The sequence below is a fragment of the Pleurodeles waltl genome, chromosome 3_2 (assembly GCF_031143425.1).
Source record: "Pleurodeles waltl isolate 20211129_DDA chromosome 3_2, aPleWal1.hap1.20221129, whole genome shotgun sequence".
In the NCBI taxonomy this organism is placed as follows: Eukaryota; Metazoa; Chordata; class Amphibia; order Caudata; family Salamandridae; genus Pleurodeles; species Pleurodeles waltl.
Genome location: NC_090441.1, coordinates 73,173,305 through 73,189,935, shown reverse-complemented (window position 1 = coordinate 73,189,935; position 16,631 = coordinate 73,173,305). Strand labels below are relative to the sequence as shown.

Genomic DNA, 16,631 nt, shown 5'->3' with positions numbered 1-16,631 from the left:
GGAAATGACTAAGTCGACCTGGCACTCCCCTCAGGGTGCCATGCCAACCTCACACTGCCCGTGGCATAGGTAAGTCGCCCCTCTAGCAGGCCTCACAGCCCTAAGGCAGATTGCACTATTCCACAGGTGAGGGCATATGTGCATGAGCACTATGCCCCTACAGTGTCTAAGCAAAACCTTAGACATTGTAAGTGCAGGGTAGCCATAAAGAGTGTATGGTCTGGGAGTTTGTCAAATACGAACTCCACCGTTCCATAACGGCTACACTGAAATCTGGGAAGTTTGGTATCAAACTTCTCAGCACAATAAATGCACACTGATGCCAGTGTTGGATTTATTACAATTATTTATTGTAAAATATACCCAGAGGGCATCTTGGAGATCCCCCCTGAATACCAGTCCAACTCCTAGTGCTAGGCTGACCAGTTTCTGCCAGCCTGCCACAACCAGAAGAGTTGCTGGCCACATGGGGAGAGAGTGCCTTTGTCACACTGTGGTCCAGAACAAAGCCTGTACTGGGTGGAGGTGCATCTCACCTCCCCCTGCAGGAACTGGAACACCTCAAAGGCTCACCCCTTTTGTTACAGCACCCAGGGCATCCCAGCTAGTGGAGATACCCGCCCCTGTCCCCACTTTTGACGGCAAGGCTGGAGGAGATAATGAGAAAAACAAGGATGAGTCACTCACCAGTCAGGACAGCCGCTAAGGTGTACTGAGCTGAGGTGACCCCTGCCTTTAGAAATCCTCCATCTTACGTTTGGAGGATTCCCCCAATAGGATTAGGGATGTGCCCCCCCGCCCTCAGGGAGGGGGCAGAAAAAGGGTGTAGCCACCCTCCAGGACAGCAGCCATTGGCTACTGCCCTCTTGACCTAAACACACCCCTAAATTTAGTATTTAGGGGCACCCCAGAACCCAGGAAATCAGATTCCTGAAACAAGGACTGCTGACCTGAAAGCCCTGCAGAGACGATGGATACAACTGCTTTGGCCCCAGCCCTACCAGCCTGGAACACCAACTCATCAGACGGGGACCAGTGACCTCTGAAGCCTCAGAGGACTGCCCTGAAACCAAAGGACCAACAAACTCCTGAGAACAGCGGCACTGTTCACCCACAGCAACATCTGTGCAACAAAGAATCAACTTTTAAAGGACTTCACTCGTCCTGCCAGAAGCGTGAGACTTCACCCTCTGCACCCGACGCCCCCAGCTCGAGCTCCAGAGAACCAACACTACAGGGAGGACTCCCAGGCGACACTGACCTCGTGAGTAGCCCGAGACAACTCCCACAACGACGCATGCAGAGAGAATCCAGAGGCCCCCTCTGACCACGACTGCCTGTAGCAAGGAACCAGACGCCTGGACAAAGCACTGCACCCGCAGCCCCCAGGACCAGAAGGAACCGAACTTCAGTGCAGGAGTGACCACCAGGCGACCCTCTGCCTAGCCCAGTCGGTGGCTGGCCCGAGAAGCCCCTGTGCCCTGCCTGCACCGCTAGACTTACCCCTGGGGCCCCTCCATTGATTCTAATACAAAACCCGACTCATTCTTTGCACACTGCATCCGGCCGCCCCTGTGCCGCTGAGGGTGTTTTTTGTGACAACTTGTGTAACCCCCCCCACCCCCCATCCCCACACCCCCACTGTGCTCTATAAGACACCCCTGGTCTGCCCTCTGAAGCCGCAGTTACATACCTGCTGGCAGACTGGAACCGGAGAACCCCTGATCTTCATAGGCGCCTATTTGTTTTGGGCTCCTCTTTGACCTCTGCACCTGACCGGCCCTGTGCTGCTGGTGTGGTAACTTTGGGGTTGCCTTGAACCCCCAACAGTGGGCTGCCTATGCCCAGGAACTTGAACTTGTAAGTGCCTTACTTACCTGACAAACTAAAAATTACTTACCTCCCTCAGGAACTGTTGATTTTTGCACTGTCCACTTTTAAAATAGCTTATTGCCATTTTAACAAAGTGTGTTTGTTATTGCTCTAATTCAAAGTTCCTAACTTACCTGTGTGGAGTACCTTGCATTTTATGTATTTACTTCAAATCTTGAACTTGGAGTTCTAAAAATAAATTAAGTAAATATATTTTTCTATATAAAAACTATTGGCGGCCTGGAGTAAGTCTTTGAGTGTGTTCCTCATTTATTGTCTGTGTGTACAACAAATGCTTAACACTACCCTCGGATAAGCCTACTGCCCGACCACACTACCACAAAATAAAGCATTAGAATTATCTAATTTTGCCACTATCTTACCTCTAAGGGGAACCCTTGGACTCTGCGCACACTATCTCTTACTTTGAGATAGTATATACAGAGCCAACTTCCTACAGCCGCTATTATGCAGGTTGGGTTCACCATCTGGGCTCTTGGGGGAATGAGTTTTCGATGGCATGGTGCGGAATATTTACCTTTTGTTTTTCCACCCATTCCTCTAATCTCAAGAGTACTTGCAAAGATCAAACGGTAGCATTGCAAGCTCATCCTGATGGCAGGGCCAAAACGGAGCTAACATTGGTTCTCAGAACTCCTCCTGTTCTCGGAGGCGGCTCACATTCCGCTGAAAGTTTCGCCACAGTATTTGACAAGGAACAGGGGCCACGGTTTATATCCAGAACCCAAATCACTCAAATTATCGGCCTGGCTCCTGAACACAAGGAGTTCGCCCATTTAAACATTCACCCCGAGTGTCGGGATATTCTAGCAAAAGATGGACGATTTTTTTTGTGGTGTCAGAAGGAGCAGATTGATCCGCTACTATCACCGCCAGAGAGAATATTGCCCGATCTCCTCCATCTGGTGTCTACAGGCTTGACGCATGCATCAGTTAGGGTGCATTTGGCAGCGATATCTCGCTTGAGACGTTCGCCAAATTCACTATCTCTGTGGTCTTCTAGATTGATCAAACAATTTCTCAAACACTTTCAAGTTTTTTTGCCGGTAAGGCCTCCACACCTTCTTGGCATCTCAACACGGTTCTCTCTCAGCTTATGAAACACCCGTTTGAGCCGATACACAGAGCGGATCTGAAGCATTTATCGTGGAAAGTGGCTCTGTTGCTAGCCCTTACTACTTGACGGGTCAGTGAGATCCAGGCGTTGACCATTCAAGAGCCTTTCCTCCAATTTAAACAGGATAGTTATACTTCGTACAAACCCCATGTTTGTTACAAAGGTGCAATCAGACTTTCATATTATGTATAAGTATGTGTAGAAATTAATGATATATGTATGGAAGGTAATGTTTTCATGTAAAGGACAGCTCTGTGATCTCTCATTAATTTGAATGATGTAGAATCAAGGCAATGTGCTCTGAATACACTTTATAGGCTGATTCAAGCATGTGAATCTATGAAAGTTCCAATACTGGAGTAAGAAAATAAGTTACTTACCTGTAACTTTAGTTATCCCGTATTGGAAACGTTCATAGATTCACATGCGACCCTCACAGGGGAAGCTCACCTTCAATATCTTGTTCAACCATTAACATGCGCACTAGTGCTTAGAAAATCTGAGATACAGGACCTTCTCTCAGGAGGGTTCTAGAGGGTGGTCTGCTCTGATTGGCTGAGGCTCAAGTTTGGTCCTTTTTACATAACGACTTGGATAGATTGCTAAAATGTAGAGTTTTAATGCTATACCTGTTATGTCTTTGGGACATTGTCTTTTCTAAGGTATCGGGGACTCCCATCTCGACGACTGGGAATGATTCAAGCATGTGAATGTATGAAAGATTTCAATACTGGAGAACTGTAGTTACAGATAAGTAACTTATTTTCATAGGGTAACATTGTACCACTTGATAAATCTATAAATAGGGTGCCAAGGCGGCACGGCTGTTGCAACTTGCATCAGTCTATTATTCAGCTTTCTAGAGCAAGCATCCCTAAACACTGGGTTGTGCAGTGTTTCCTTTGTTACATATCCAGTATGTATTTGACCCTTTTTAGAAATCACTCAATTTTTCGTATCTAGAATTATTAAAATGAGTGGGGCTTTTTACATTCCTTCCTTCTGTACACTTCACAAAACACATGCCTTTATTTTTGAAGTGACCATTTCGTGATAGGTTAGAAAAACCCTCATGCAGCAGGTATCCTTTGGAGTGTATTGATTTGGATAAAATTTCCCGGCTGATACAAATGTCCAGGTAGACCTTTAAAAAAATTGGGCGTTTACCTCAGATATAATAAGATCCAATGCATTGGTGTCCTATGGTACCAGAATGTTAGATTATCGTCGGGTATGACGTTCTGGGTGTTAATGATACAATACACACCATTGAGGAATTCTGACAGGCTTGTCTGAACATTCCTATTAGGAAGGAAAGTCTTCCTCAAAGGTGGAATGCTGTACTACTCTGAGTTACAGCATGCTGGTCTGTCTAGCAGTGACCTCCTTTACACCAGCAATGAGAGCCTGCAGTGGGATTACAACCAACAGTATCAGTAATTAACAGTATTTAAAGGCGATAAGAATGAGATGCTGTCGTTTTAAAGGTCCAATTCCCTATGGGCTTAATACTTATCATCATTTTTTATTTTTTTTAATTAATGAACCCTTATTCGATGCCATGCTAGAGCACCTCTCCTTGAAGGACGGTAACTTCCCTGTTAAGTCTGCTTGTATGGGTCGTTAGTTTCAGGCTGTTTGCTAACAAGTCATTTGGTGTTTCTTAGATGTTTGCTGTTAAGGACTCTCCACTCTCTTCTCCCTAGTTATTTAAAATGTTCACAATAATCGGACCACATAGCTTCTTAAGTTCAGCCTACGTTCATGCCCACCAGGAGAAAATTCATTTCACACTGAAAGTGGCGTTCCTGTACGAATTAAACAAAACAAAGGATCTCATCGATGAGCTCATTGTAATGAAGAAATGTGTCTAAAGCTCATTTTAGAAAGACCTTTGCTGCTTATATCTGTGGAGCAGGTACTGGAATTCAGAACTTACAGATGTCAAAATCTTAATGTCTGCCTTATTGGAAGGCTTGGTCAGCCTGGACTAAAGCACTGTGCAGTGTTTTTCTGTGGAAGGCTGCGCTACCTACCCATTTCCTTTTTAATCGTAGCATTGAGATCCTAATGTTTCCACCATGTAATTTTATTATTAACTTGGTTGTTTCATTGTCTATATCCATTGGCTTTCTTTTTAGAAGTATTCCTTAAGTGTATGTCCATTTTCCGATTCCTCCTTACCCTCTCCCCTTACTGTGTTCTTGATAAATTTCTTAAGGAACCTTTTTGGGGAAGTACATCTTCTGCCGTGTTATTGTCTGGTATATTGAGGGAGGCGATGGGTTTTCAATATTGGACTGCTGATCCCTCCCTATTTTTCATATATTAAAATATAGTTGGTTGCAGGCTATGGAACTAGTTATTTTCATAAGGATTGAAATAACCTCAGAGTTCTAGTTCAGATAACGAAAACTTTCTTGGATAGTAAAGATCAATGTCCTTTTCCTTCCTTTTAGGTGAAGATGACAAGCTGATCCTGTGCGACCAGTGTAATAAAGCCTTCCATCTCTTCTGCCTAAGACCAGCACTCTACGAGATACCAGATGGTGAATGGCAGTGTCCTGCCTGTCAGCCGTCAACAGCTAGACGCAACTCTAGGGGCAGGCAAGTCTTCAATCTTTAATTCCTTCACATTGCATACATTCTGTCTGCGCTCAGCCTCCTTTTTCTGTTGTGCCTTAATCAAGTCCATTTGTGAGTTGGCAAATGTTTGGTTGTATTATGTTCTTCCATCTGTTTGTCTTCGGTTGTGATCCAAATCTTAAGGCTTACCCCATTAATCTGGATTTCTGGCTGAATGCACAAGTTTGTAAAATATCCTAGGGTTGACAGTCGAGCAGTCTCGTGGGCAAAACAGAGTATCCTGGGTGTTGGTTTCCCAATAGTTTAAAATAAATGTTCTCTGTTTCAGGAATTACGCAGAGGACTCTGTAGAAGAGGACGAGGAAGAAGAGTCTTCTGAGGAGGACGAGGAAGAGGAGGAAGAGGAGGAGGATGAGGATTATGAGGATGTGGTTGGACTCAGATGTAAGTATATGCATGTTCGTTCAACATAATGGGCAATAGGTTTTGCCTAAGAGGGCGTTGCCAAAAATGTGTAATAATACTGCCTGCTCTTGATGCAATACATTTTAAAATATTTTCGTGTGCATGAGGGTCCCACTTCTGTTAGAGGAGACAAATCGTAAGGTGACTGGAGCCATTAGAGGACATTGTTTGTGTAGCAAATGGTTCCAGTAGAGGAAGTTAATTTTAGGTGAGCCTTCCAACATTAAACCCCCCCTCCCAATATTCCTAGTGAAGAGGTTCTGTTTTTCTTGTAGAGCTTCTGTCCTTTTGGTGCTGCCTGTGTCTTTCTGAGCCTTCCTCTATTCTTGTGGTGCTCTCCAGCTGCAGGCATCCCTCAAATATGTTATTTGCTAGCTTTTACTCCCGGTTAACATTGGTAATCCATTTAGTCATGACACTTTCCTGTAGGCAGTCCGGTAAAATGTGCCTTTGGTGATAATCTTACTGCTTCGTAGAGTGCCTGAAATTAACAGTACCTTGTATTTGTGGCTGAACTTCAGTTATTCGTGTATACAATTTCATTTGCCAGTTATGTTGTGCTTTTAAGTAGTCCATTCCTTTTAAGAAATGCAATGTTTCCTTGGACCCCCATGACCTCGAGCTATGATGAGGAAGCCACTTTCAAAAGGTGAAGATTGTGCTTTGACGGATGTGTTGTACTCAAAGCCAAGAAATAACACTGTTGGTAGGGGCGCTTGGGAGCTGAGATTTGAAATTCCCCTGTGAAGATGCACTGCCTCGAAAATAAAATGCATTCCAGGAGGTGTTGCGTTAATGAAGAAAGGACACTGAAACTTTCCCGTCAGTCTTATCGTCAAAAGGTATCCCTTCACAGGATTTATACATCAGCCCCCTCGCCCCTAAGCATATAATCGAGAATGGCGGCTTGCTGGACATTTGACACATGCTGTAAACGTGACAAATGCTGTAGCAGCATGGTACAAACGGAAGTCTTGCTTAGCTTGCCCCTTCCTTTGGGACCGCCCTGTGTCAGGATGATTTATGGATGGAGGGTGATGGATTAGAGGTGGCAGGCAGTGGAAGCTGTTGGGATGAAGTTCTTTGAAGCTGGCACGTGTTCTGGCCTTGAAGGCAGTGGAAGAAGCATATGCTGAAGGCAGATAAAGCGTTCATGCCTGGTGGTCTGCCCCTTTCAGTTGATTGTTTAGTTTCTTTTTATGAAGTACTTGTGACCATTCTTTGTTATTTCAGTCATATGTTGTCCGGGTTTTGAAGGTCTTAGCAGAGAGATTCTGATACCGTCGACCACCTGTAACTTCCTTATGGGTCATTGGGTGTTCTACAGATAATCGGTTCAAATAGCGTCAGCATGGGATTTTCATCTCGCTTGTCCACTTTAAATAGCCATCTTGAATGGCTGCAGTCATCGGTCTGAACAGTTTTCTTTTTTTTTTTTGTTTAGTGGACCGAGCCGATTGTCAGTTGTTGTTTTGTGAGGTTAACTCCTAATCTTCTGTAGTTAGAGCAGAGGTCCATGCTGGTCCCTACAACTGGCTTGTTTGCGAACAGGTTGTCATGTTTCTGGTCTCCATTGTTTGTTTTGGGTTCAAGGTAGATATTGCTCACCCGAATATAGCTCAGACAAATTGTATTCCTTCCTTTAAACTGGCAAATGAACAAGCAGATTTTTAACTTTTTCCTTCCAAAAACTTCATTTTCAGTGAGATCTAGGAAGGCAGCCAAGTCCAAGCAGAGCACAGCCTCGCGTTCTGCCCGAAAGAGCAGGCCAGTCAGGAAGAAGAGTTCAGCTGTTGCTAAAGGCTCCAGGCAGCGTGCTGCACCTGTCAATGGAGCAGACGTCGATGAGCTGGTAAGAGCAAAATGGCCTCCCTGGGGAAACAGATTTTCACATAAGTTACACACCAAACAGGTGTGCCTTTCCCCCACTGTATTGTTCTGACCTTCTCTTCACCTCTGAACAAAGCCTGCAGATACCAGGAGCCTGCTGCAAGGGGCTGAGGTATGCCTGGCCTCCGGGTTTTGCCTGGCGACTTTCACACATTGTCTTCTTCATTATCAACGCAGCTTGCAGCTTATTAAAACGCTTTAAATAGCATCTGTTTTGGAAATAAGTCTGGAGCTGGGGCGAGGGGTGGGCACGCTTGTGTTGACTGTCGGCGATGTTGGAATCTGGCAGTTGTTGACTTAGTATTGCTCTCTTTTCCATTACTGTAGTACGAGTGCACAGTGGATAGATGTCATTACTTTGAGAGAACGAACCAGACACCCTGTCACCGTGCACCTGGACTTCTCTTTTAGCCCTAATTGTCTGAGACGTGTGCCTCCACAGCTGCCCACATCCCCATGCCACAAAACTAATTTCTCCAGCCAGGATCAACAGAATCGTGTAGTTGATAATTTGCAGAAATTCGGATTTAGCAAATTCTTATTGTGTGCGTATTACCAAATAGTGTCTACATTTCTTCTGATCCTATTAATCGTTTAAATCGTACTTCTCAATTACAAAAAAGTGCGTTATTTGTACTTTCCTGACTGAATATACATATGTTGAAGTATTTGTGCAGTTAACTTACACACACACACAATTGATATCCTACAACTTTTAGTTTCACATAATGTATCTGAACCCAAGTAAGAACTTCACAAACTTCTCTCAATTTGCAGTCTGAGAAAGAAACGTAAACTGAGCTCTCCGTGTTAAGGAGTAATTTGTGAAAGACATTTCATGACATTTGACCTCAGACTTTGAATGCACAGCAAATGTGACAACATTAAAACTGAATTTAAAGGCATTTGTATTGCTCATTCACCTTCAAGTCCAGCTTTTTTTCTTTGGTGTCTAGCGCTTATGTCATGCAACTGGCAAAGACGGCCTTAAGTGCCACCTCATTTTTGGCAGCTTCCCGCTCGTTCATGTTTGGGTTTAGTTCTCAAAATTGATCTAAAAAATTAAGATGTGCTTTTGACTGGCTTGTGGTGCGTGCTGTTTCTTCTGACCGCAGATCATACGTTTTGCAAATTTTAGCTGGCAAACTCATCCCAGGTGTTCCTTTCATTTGTGTAAAATCTGTATTTTCAGTAGGTGATACTTGGGTATTTTGTGTAGCACCGATTTCAGCATCTTATTATGAGGGCCCACTTCCTTGTTCACCTACATCTCCAGATTTGAGAGAAAACATCAGGGAGCAGGCACTTGTGAATGCTTTTTGGTGGGAAAGCACCCAGTTTAAAAAAAGCTTCGACTAGAATGTACTGAGCAATCTATTCAGACCCGTCATGGACATTATTGTACTCTAGAACCATGCTTCTGCTTTGGAAAACTACTAACTTGCTCTCGGCGCTCTTGAGGGTGACTAGACTCCAGGAAACCTAAATTCAAATTACCAAACACTGATGCGGTTTCCCATTTTGATTGATTGGACACTGGCATAAGCTGGATTCGTTTTGGCTCTGAAGAGTATCTCAATGAATTTAGACCTAGTTGATGGCCTGGACTTACCATAAAGTGAGTGGTACAGTGTTGACCTTTTTCGTGTGGGTTTCTGTGCCAAGCCCTTATTTAAATGTATTTTTGTTGCACTACACATTAAAAGATAACACCATCGTTCTGCAAGGAATCTACTTCTCAGCCAACATTTGAGGCTCATTTTCCTCAGGTTAGATACTTAGTGATTCTGCATTAAGGGTGATATTCAGATATTCGTAGTAGTTTTCTGTGCTACCTGAGGAATGGATTCAAATAGAAGATTCAATTCATACTCCAGTTACCTGTCCTTATAATATGGTCTTGGGTCTTGAGTGTTCTTTTGCCACCATTGATAGAATAACAGTTCCCCTGTCAATAGTTTCAAGTTTTTGCAGCATGCGCTGTTAAAAATCACAAACTTTGCACCCTGCTGCCCTTTAGATTTGGGTATGGACTTGTCATATTTCTATTCAGAGTAGAAGTTTCAAGGGTGACTCACATACTTTCCCTGGAACCCATGATGCACCAATACAGACTTAACTTTGAGCTGTTCTTTATGCCATCTGGTCCAGATGGATCTCGCAATGCAGTTGTACTGTGGAAGGTAAGACCTCAGCATCAGTTTACCGGAGTTGATACCCTCAACACAAGAAGACGTGACTGCAGTCTAACCCTATGGTTGTAACTTTGGAAAGGCTGGGAGCCTTTGTAGTTTTCAAGATAGGCAAAGGATAGTTTCTGATGTATCGTTCTAAACGCAGATGCCTCCTCTTGAGTCCCCCCTAACTGGATCTGGAAGCCTTTGCAATAGTTTCTATATGCCAAGAGATGGTGCCATTGTCCTCCGTTGGCTCTCCGCCCTTGCCTTGTACTTGAGACAGAACCACATATTAATGTAATCACTGTGCACTGACATCAGTCTTTTTTCCATTCCCACCTACCCAGACAAGGGGGTTTCCTCCTTACTAGTTCAAATGTTACCAACACCGCCTAATCTCAGAAGTCTTGCAGTGGGTATTCTAGAAACCAGACAGCAAATTTGTTTCTTCTGAAGACCATATACTGAATCTTGAGCGGATGTTCCTCTGTCAATTTAGACTTGGTAACAGTTTGGTGTGTTAAAGGGCCTTCTCTTGTGCACTTTGGCTCCATGGACCACGGTGTAAGAGCTACTGTTTAGCTCTGATGGTTCTGAGGCTCCTTGGTAAGTTAACTTGCATCCAGCTTGGTACCTAGCGCTCTGGCACCTACTAGCCCTTCAGTAAAGCTTGTCTGCAGTGGGCCGAACATTGGAGAAGCTCCTTGGACAAGGTTGGTCTTTGAGGAGGCCCTGACCTCCAGCAAACTGTTCTCTATACCTACAATAGTAACTGACTTAACAGATGTCCTCTCTTTGGGTAAGTTACCTGAAGAGATGGAGATCAGAGGCTTCTTGTTTCTGGTAGTCATCCAATTGCGTAAATTTGCTGACGAGCAGTTTGCTTTGGCCCTTTGTGCCTCCATTCAAATGTATATCAATCCAGGTGGTAACTGTAGAAAAGTGCACCTTTTCAACATGGCCACCCCCTTTTTTGGTCACTGGTGCTGAGGTTTTTCATTTCAACTGAGGTGCACTGGGTTCCTGCTGAACAGGTCCCCCTTCCTCTTTCCCTAAAACGAAGTACATTTTGTATAATTTTCACACTACTATCTCTAAGTCCCTAGTAAATGGTGGATAAGGCCTGGATATTAGAGAGGGCACCTAAGGGTTGCAGCATGTATTGTGCCACCCTTCGGGACCTCCCTGAAAATTGCACAAAGCATGCCATTGCAGTTTGCGTGTCATGGTGCAGGCAGTGAAAGAAAATGCAACATGGCACACATTGTGTGCAATGCCCCAAGCACTGCATCTAAGTATGTGAGTCACCCCTACAACAGGCTTTAGGGCCCTTAGGCAGGGTGCATTAAACTTGATCTGTGGACATATCTGCATGAACAGATGTGCCCCTTTAATGTAGAGTTTGATTAGTAGATGATGAAAGTAAACGGGGAACCCATCTTAAGGTATTTACTGGACACTCATTAAGTTTTACCCAACTACATAATGGAGTCCTTGATACCAAGCACCATAGGTTTCAAACACCTAGTTTTAATAAATCAGGAGTGATACCAGTGTTAGATTCATGACATGCACCCAGAGGGCATCTTGTAGGTGCCCCCTGAAACTTATCAGACCCTTAGTGTGGTAGCTGACTGGTATTGATCAGCCTATCAAGATAAGACATGTTTCTGACCCCTTTGAGGCGGGAGCCAGCTTTCTCAGAGGTCAGAAATAAAGCATGCTCCCGGGTCAGGTGTTATCACCTTCTCCAGCAGGATGGGTAGTGAATGCATACTAAGGCCAGGGACTTCAAAGGCACTGCTGCCTTTGGTATGAGACACTGGCTACCCCCAGACCTGGGAGATGTCACCCACTGCCCTGAGGCCCATTTGGCACCAGGATAGACAAGAAATTAGCTATGTAAGTAGGAAAGTTGCACTACCAGGCTAGTCACCTCTAATGTGAGCTGTCTGATGTGCTCCATGAAGGAAGGGGGTTCCATCTTGTTTTTGGTGGTACTAGAAACTCTGGAACAGGGTTATGCCCACTTCCCCAGGAAGTGGTCAAATGGGGGGAGGGGGTACCCCAGGGGTACGTAGCCCATTGACTACTACCCTACACTCCCCTAAATGCACCTAAATTCAGTATTTAGGTGGCCCACTGACATCAGGAACTTGGATTTGTCAGACTACAAGGACAAAATAGCTGACCCGCACAAGAACTGTGAACTTGGGTGTCAAACCCTGCTTACCTGCTGCTGTCCCTACAATTGCAAAGACCTGACTTGTCCTGCAGCTGTGCATCCTCAAAAAGCCTTGGAGGCCTACCAGCACCTCGTAGCATCTACTTTGGAGTTGAGGAGCCACTACCCTGTACCAGCTGGCATGAACCCAGACTGTCCAGTTCTCCAAATTACTGACCTTGAGGTACACTGAGGAAGCATCTCGCCAGGAAGGGGATCCAGAGTGTCCAGGAGTGCAACCCCTCTGAACACCTCCTGCCTTCTAGACACTGAGCCCTGTGCCAAGGTTTGTTTGTGTTCAGTCAGAACAACACAGCTGCCAAAACTTATCTGTAAATCGAGGGACTTGGAGAGGCCAGTACCACACCAGAAGTCGTCTTGCTGTTTCTCTCCCCTCTTCTGAAGGTTCACCAAGAACCGTGAGCCTTCAACTCACTGAATCTGTCGGACAAAACACATTTGGCCCAAGCTCCCTAACTTGGGCTCATGAGAATTTACAGTGCCTCAGTGGTCCTGCGACACACGCTCTCTCCTGCGCGCTCTTGCGCTCTTTCGCTTAGTCTGCTGGCAGGTAAGTACCCGCGTTCTCGGAGGGCAGACCAGGGGGTTTTGGAAGAGTACTGGAGGGGCCCCAAGTAGGCACAAAAACCACACTCAGCGGCACGGGGGCAGCCAGGTGCAGTGTGCCAACAGGGCATTGGGTTCTCAATAGAACTGTATAGATGGACCCGCGGGTCCATCTATAGGCAGGGCACATGGGGGCTTCTCGGGCAAGCCACTGACTGGGCAAGGGTGAGGGCCGCCTGGTGGTCATTGCTGCACCGGTGGTCAGTTTCTCACGGGCCTTTGGGCTGCGGGTGCAGTGCTTCTTCCAGGTGTCGGATATCGTCGTCCCGGGCAGTCGTGATCAGGGGGTCCTCGGGATTCCCTCTGCAGGTGGTGCTGTGGGGGTGCAGGGAGGTCAGCCCAGGGTGGACACGTCCCTTCGGTGTCCTTTCTGGATAGTTGGTATCTCTGGACACCAGCCGGGACGTCGGGTGCAGAGTGTTGGGGACTCACGCTTCTGGAGTGAGGTGGGAGTCCCTTTAAAGATGGATGTCTTCTCGTTGTTGGGCAGGACTGCTGTCCACAGGAGTTCTTGATTCTTCTTGGGTGCAGGGCTGTCCTCTGAGTCTGCAGAGGTCGCTGGGTCAGCAGGATTGCATTGTGGTTTGTTGTGCAGGTAATCTGAAGCAGTAGACAGGCCGGTAGTGCTGGGGCCCAAGCAATTGTCGTCTTCCTTCTTCTCTGCTGGCCGGAGTGCCCTACAGGCATTGTAACACCAGGCCTGAGCCTTTGAGGCTCACTGCCAGGTGTTAAAGTTCCGGGGGGGGGGTTTGGGGGTTGTGAAGCACCTCCACCCAGTGCAGGCTTTTTCTGGCCTCAGAGCACAAAGGCTCTCCCCCCAGTGGGTCAGAAACTCGTCTTGTCAGTGGCAGGCTGGAACTGACCAGTCAGTCCTGCACTGAAGGATTGGGTAAAATACAGGGGGCATCTCGAAGATGCCCTCTGTGTGCATTTTGTAATCAATCCAACACTGGCATCAGTGTGGGTTTATTATTCTGAGAAGTTTGATACCAAATTTCCCAGTATTCAGTGTAGACATTATGCAACTGTGGAGTTAGTTTTGACAAACAGACCATATATTTAATATGGCCACACTGTACTTACAATGTCTAAGAACGGACTTCGACACTGTAGGGGCATATTGCTCATGCAGCTATGCCCTCACCTGTGGTATAGTACACTCTGCCTTAAGGCTTTAAGGCCTGATAGAGTGGCGACTCACCTATCCCACATGCAGTGTTTTGTGTGCATGGCACCCTGAGGGGGATGCCATGTTGACTTTGTCTTTTTCTCCCCATCAACACACAATCTGCTGTGGCAGTGTGCATGTGTTAGGTGGGGGGTTTGTTAGGGTGGCACAACACATGCTGCAGCCCTTAGGGACCTTCCCTAATCACAGGGCCCTTGGTACCACTGGTACCTTTTTTACAAGGGACTTCTCTGTGCCAGGGGTGTGCTAATTGTGGAAGCAATGGTACATTTTTAGTGAAAGAGCACTCGTGCTGGGGCCTGGTTAGCAAGGTCCCAGCACACACTGTCAAGTCAGCATCAATATCCGGCAAGAAGTGGGGTGGTAACTGCATCAAGGAGCCATTTTATCTCTCTCGCCAGTAGTAATTGTAGTAAACGAGAGACAACCTGTCACACGTAATTTACTTGCTAATGTACTACCACATGGGGGTGGAGAAGTTAACATTTGTGGTAGAGGCACACAATGCATACAGAACAGAAACCTTCTATTCATGGGTCACTTTTCCTGCAGCTGGCTGATTCAAACTCCTTTCATACCCAATCCATCTGCACAGTACAGAGCATATCAGTACTTAGAAATACCACTTACTTATCAAGAACACCAAAATTGGTTTCAAGGTGGCCTCCCACTTGTAATTCAACATGTTAGATCCACTAAGCAATGATGGACCTACATGGACAGCATTGGCTACATACACATTCCATATTCACGCATACAAAATATACAGGCAGCAGACCTGTGCCCATTTACAAAAATTTAGTAAAAACATGTAGACGCTCAATACAGTTTGTAATGTGGACTTCGAACACTGTCCCAATAAGGGCTGCTTCACAATTGGCTAGACCCAGTATAAACCCGTCAACTATCCATTCGTTAATGGATAAAGCTCCCATCAAACACAATAATATTCTCTTCCAGGGGATCCTCATCAATAGTCCTAAACACTGAATATTCCCGCCTACGTGCGGGGACCCCAGAGCATGTACAAACACACATGTATGTATATGTGAAATATATGAAAAATACTTTAGAGAATTTCAATACCAATATAATAACAAATACATGTGTAAACAGTAATGCAGGACCCACGGACCTGGATAGGTTCCCGGACGGCTACGGCAGCATCTCCAAACTTAATTTGTGCCTGACCATTGGTCTACGTGGTCCTAGGGAGCGCACTCCCTAAATGGGGATGGGCGACAGTTAGGAATTACTGGTTACTTACTGATGTAAGTGACTGGTTATTTTTTCCTGAAACTCTCTGGTTAAGAGTAATCCATACACTTCTTCGATTAAGGAGATACACCTGGCCTTTATGATTAGGAGACACACATAGTCATCTAGGTCCTGACGAAGCATCACTGGATCCGTATGGACCACCAGGATGCAAAACATGTTGACCCATGAAAGGGCTGGTTTGGAAATTGTCCAACCTCCCTCCCATTTTTTCCTTTTGATATAGAATGATTGACCATTAGCTCTGTTTCACTCTCTTGACTATACTTTTTAACCCTGGTCCCTACCTTCCACCTGGTCTAATAAATTGTTTACCCGTTGGAGGTCTTGAGAGCCAATTTTAACCACTTTATCTTTGATCTCCTACTTTGCCTACTCACTCCTGGGGTCACGGCACCATCATTGAAAAAGATCTCCGGCAAAGAGCCCCCCCATTTTGGGTGGTGCCTGTCAGACATTGCAGTGCCGGTCTGACGAGGAGCTAAGCCGATGATGAAGCATGACATCCTTACGGATGTGTGAAGTTTCTTGCTCCTAAATTTTAGGATCTCCCCCCCCCCCCCCCCCCCCCCGCCATGTGTTCCTTTCTCTCTATTTGGAACAGTGTATCTTATATTTTTGACAGTTCCACTGGGAGGATATACACTGGACCAGTAATGCAGTCTATGTTGAGAAAACAGCTTTTTTTTTTTATACATAAATGAAAAACCTTCCATTAAAGATGCAAAACTTTCTGTAATCCAAGTATAAGGTATAGAAAGTATAAGTAATCCATAAGAAAATAGAAAAAACTACATTGAAAATAAAGGAGCATTATTAGCCAATAGGCTGCATGCAGGTTAACACAGCAGAACCAAAAATTGACACTGTGCCTTTAAGACCCTGAGCACCTCCAGTATCCCACCATGCCTCAGGGGGTGAGAGGTAACAGTTGGTTCACAATTCAGTTTTTTTCTGTCTCCTGCTGTGAGGATCCTGGAGCATCGAGCTCTCATTTTTCTGGTTATTTGGCCAGAAAAATAGTCTAGACAATTGTTTTTCTCGGTCTTACTCGACGGCTTCCCTGATTGCCTGAGTAAAGTTACAATTTTTTTTCTCAAAAAATGCCCTCACTTTTTGTGAAATGTCCTTCTTGTGGGAAGAAGGCCCAGTGAGATCCACACTGTGTGCATAGTGTTTGCCTCA

At 45.4% G+C, this 16,631-nt stretch overlaps 1 protein-coding gene across 1 annotated transcript in view; it reads left to right on the top strand.

The window, feature by feature from the left end:
• BAZ1B (bromodomain adjacent to zinc finger domain 1B) overlaps positions 1 to 16,631 on the top strand; it is a 249,952-nt gene that overhangs the window by 176,172 nt on the left and 57,149 nt on the right. The window contains exons 15-17 of the mRNA XM_069226779.1: positions 5,470 to 5,617; positions 5,925 to 6,040; positions 7,765 to 7,913. Of these exons, the coding sequence (XP_069082880.1) occupies positions 5,470 to 5,617; positions 5,925 to 6,040; positions 7,765 to 7,913 (413 nt within the window). The remainder of the gene's footprint in view (positions 1 to 5,469; positions 5,618 to 5,924; positions 6,041 to 7,764; positions 7,914 to 16,631) is intronic.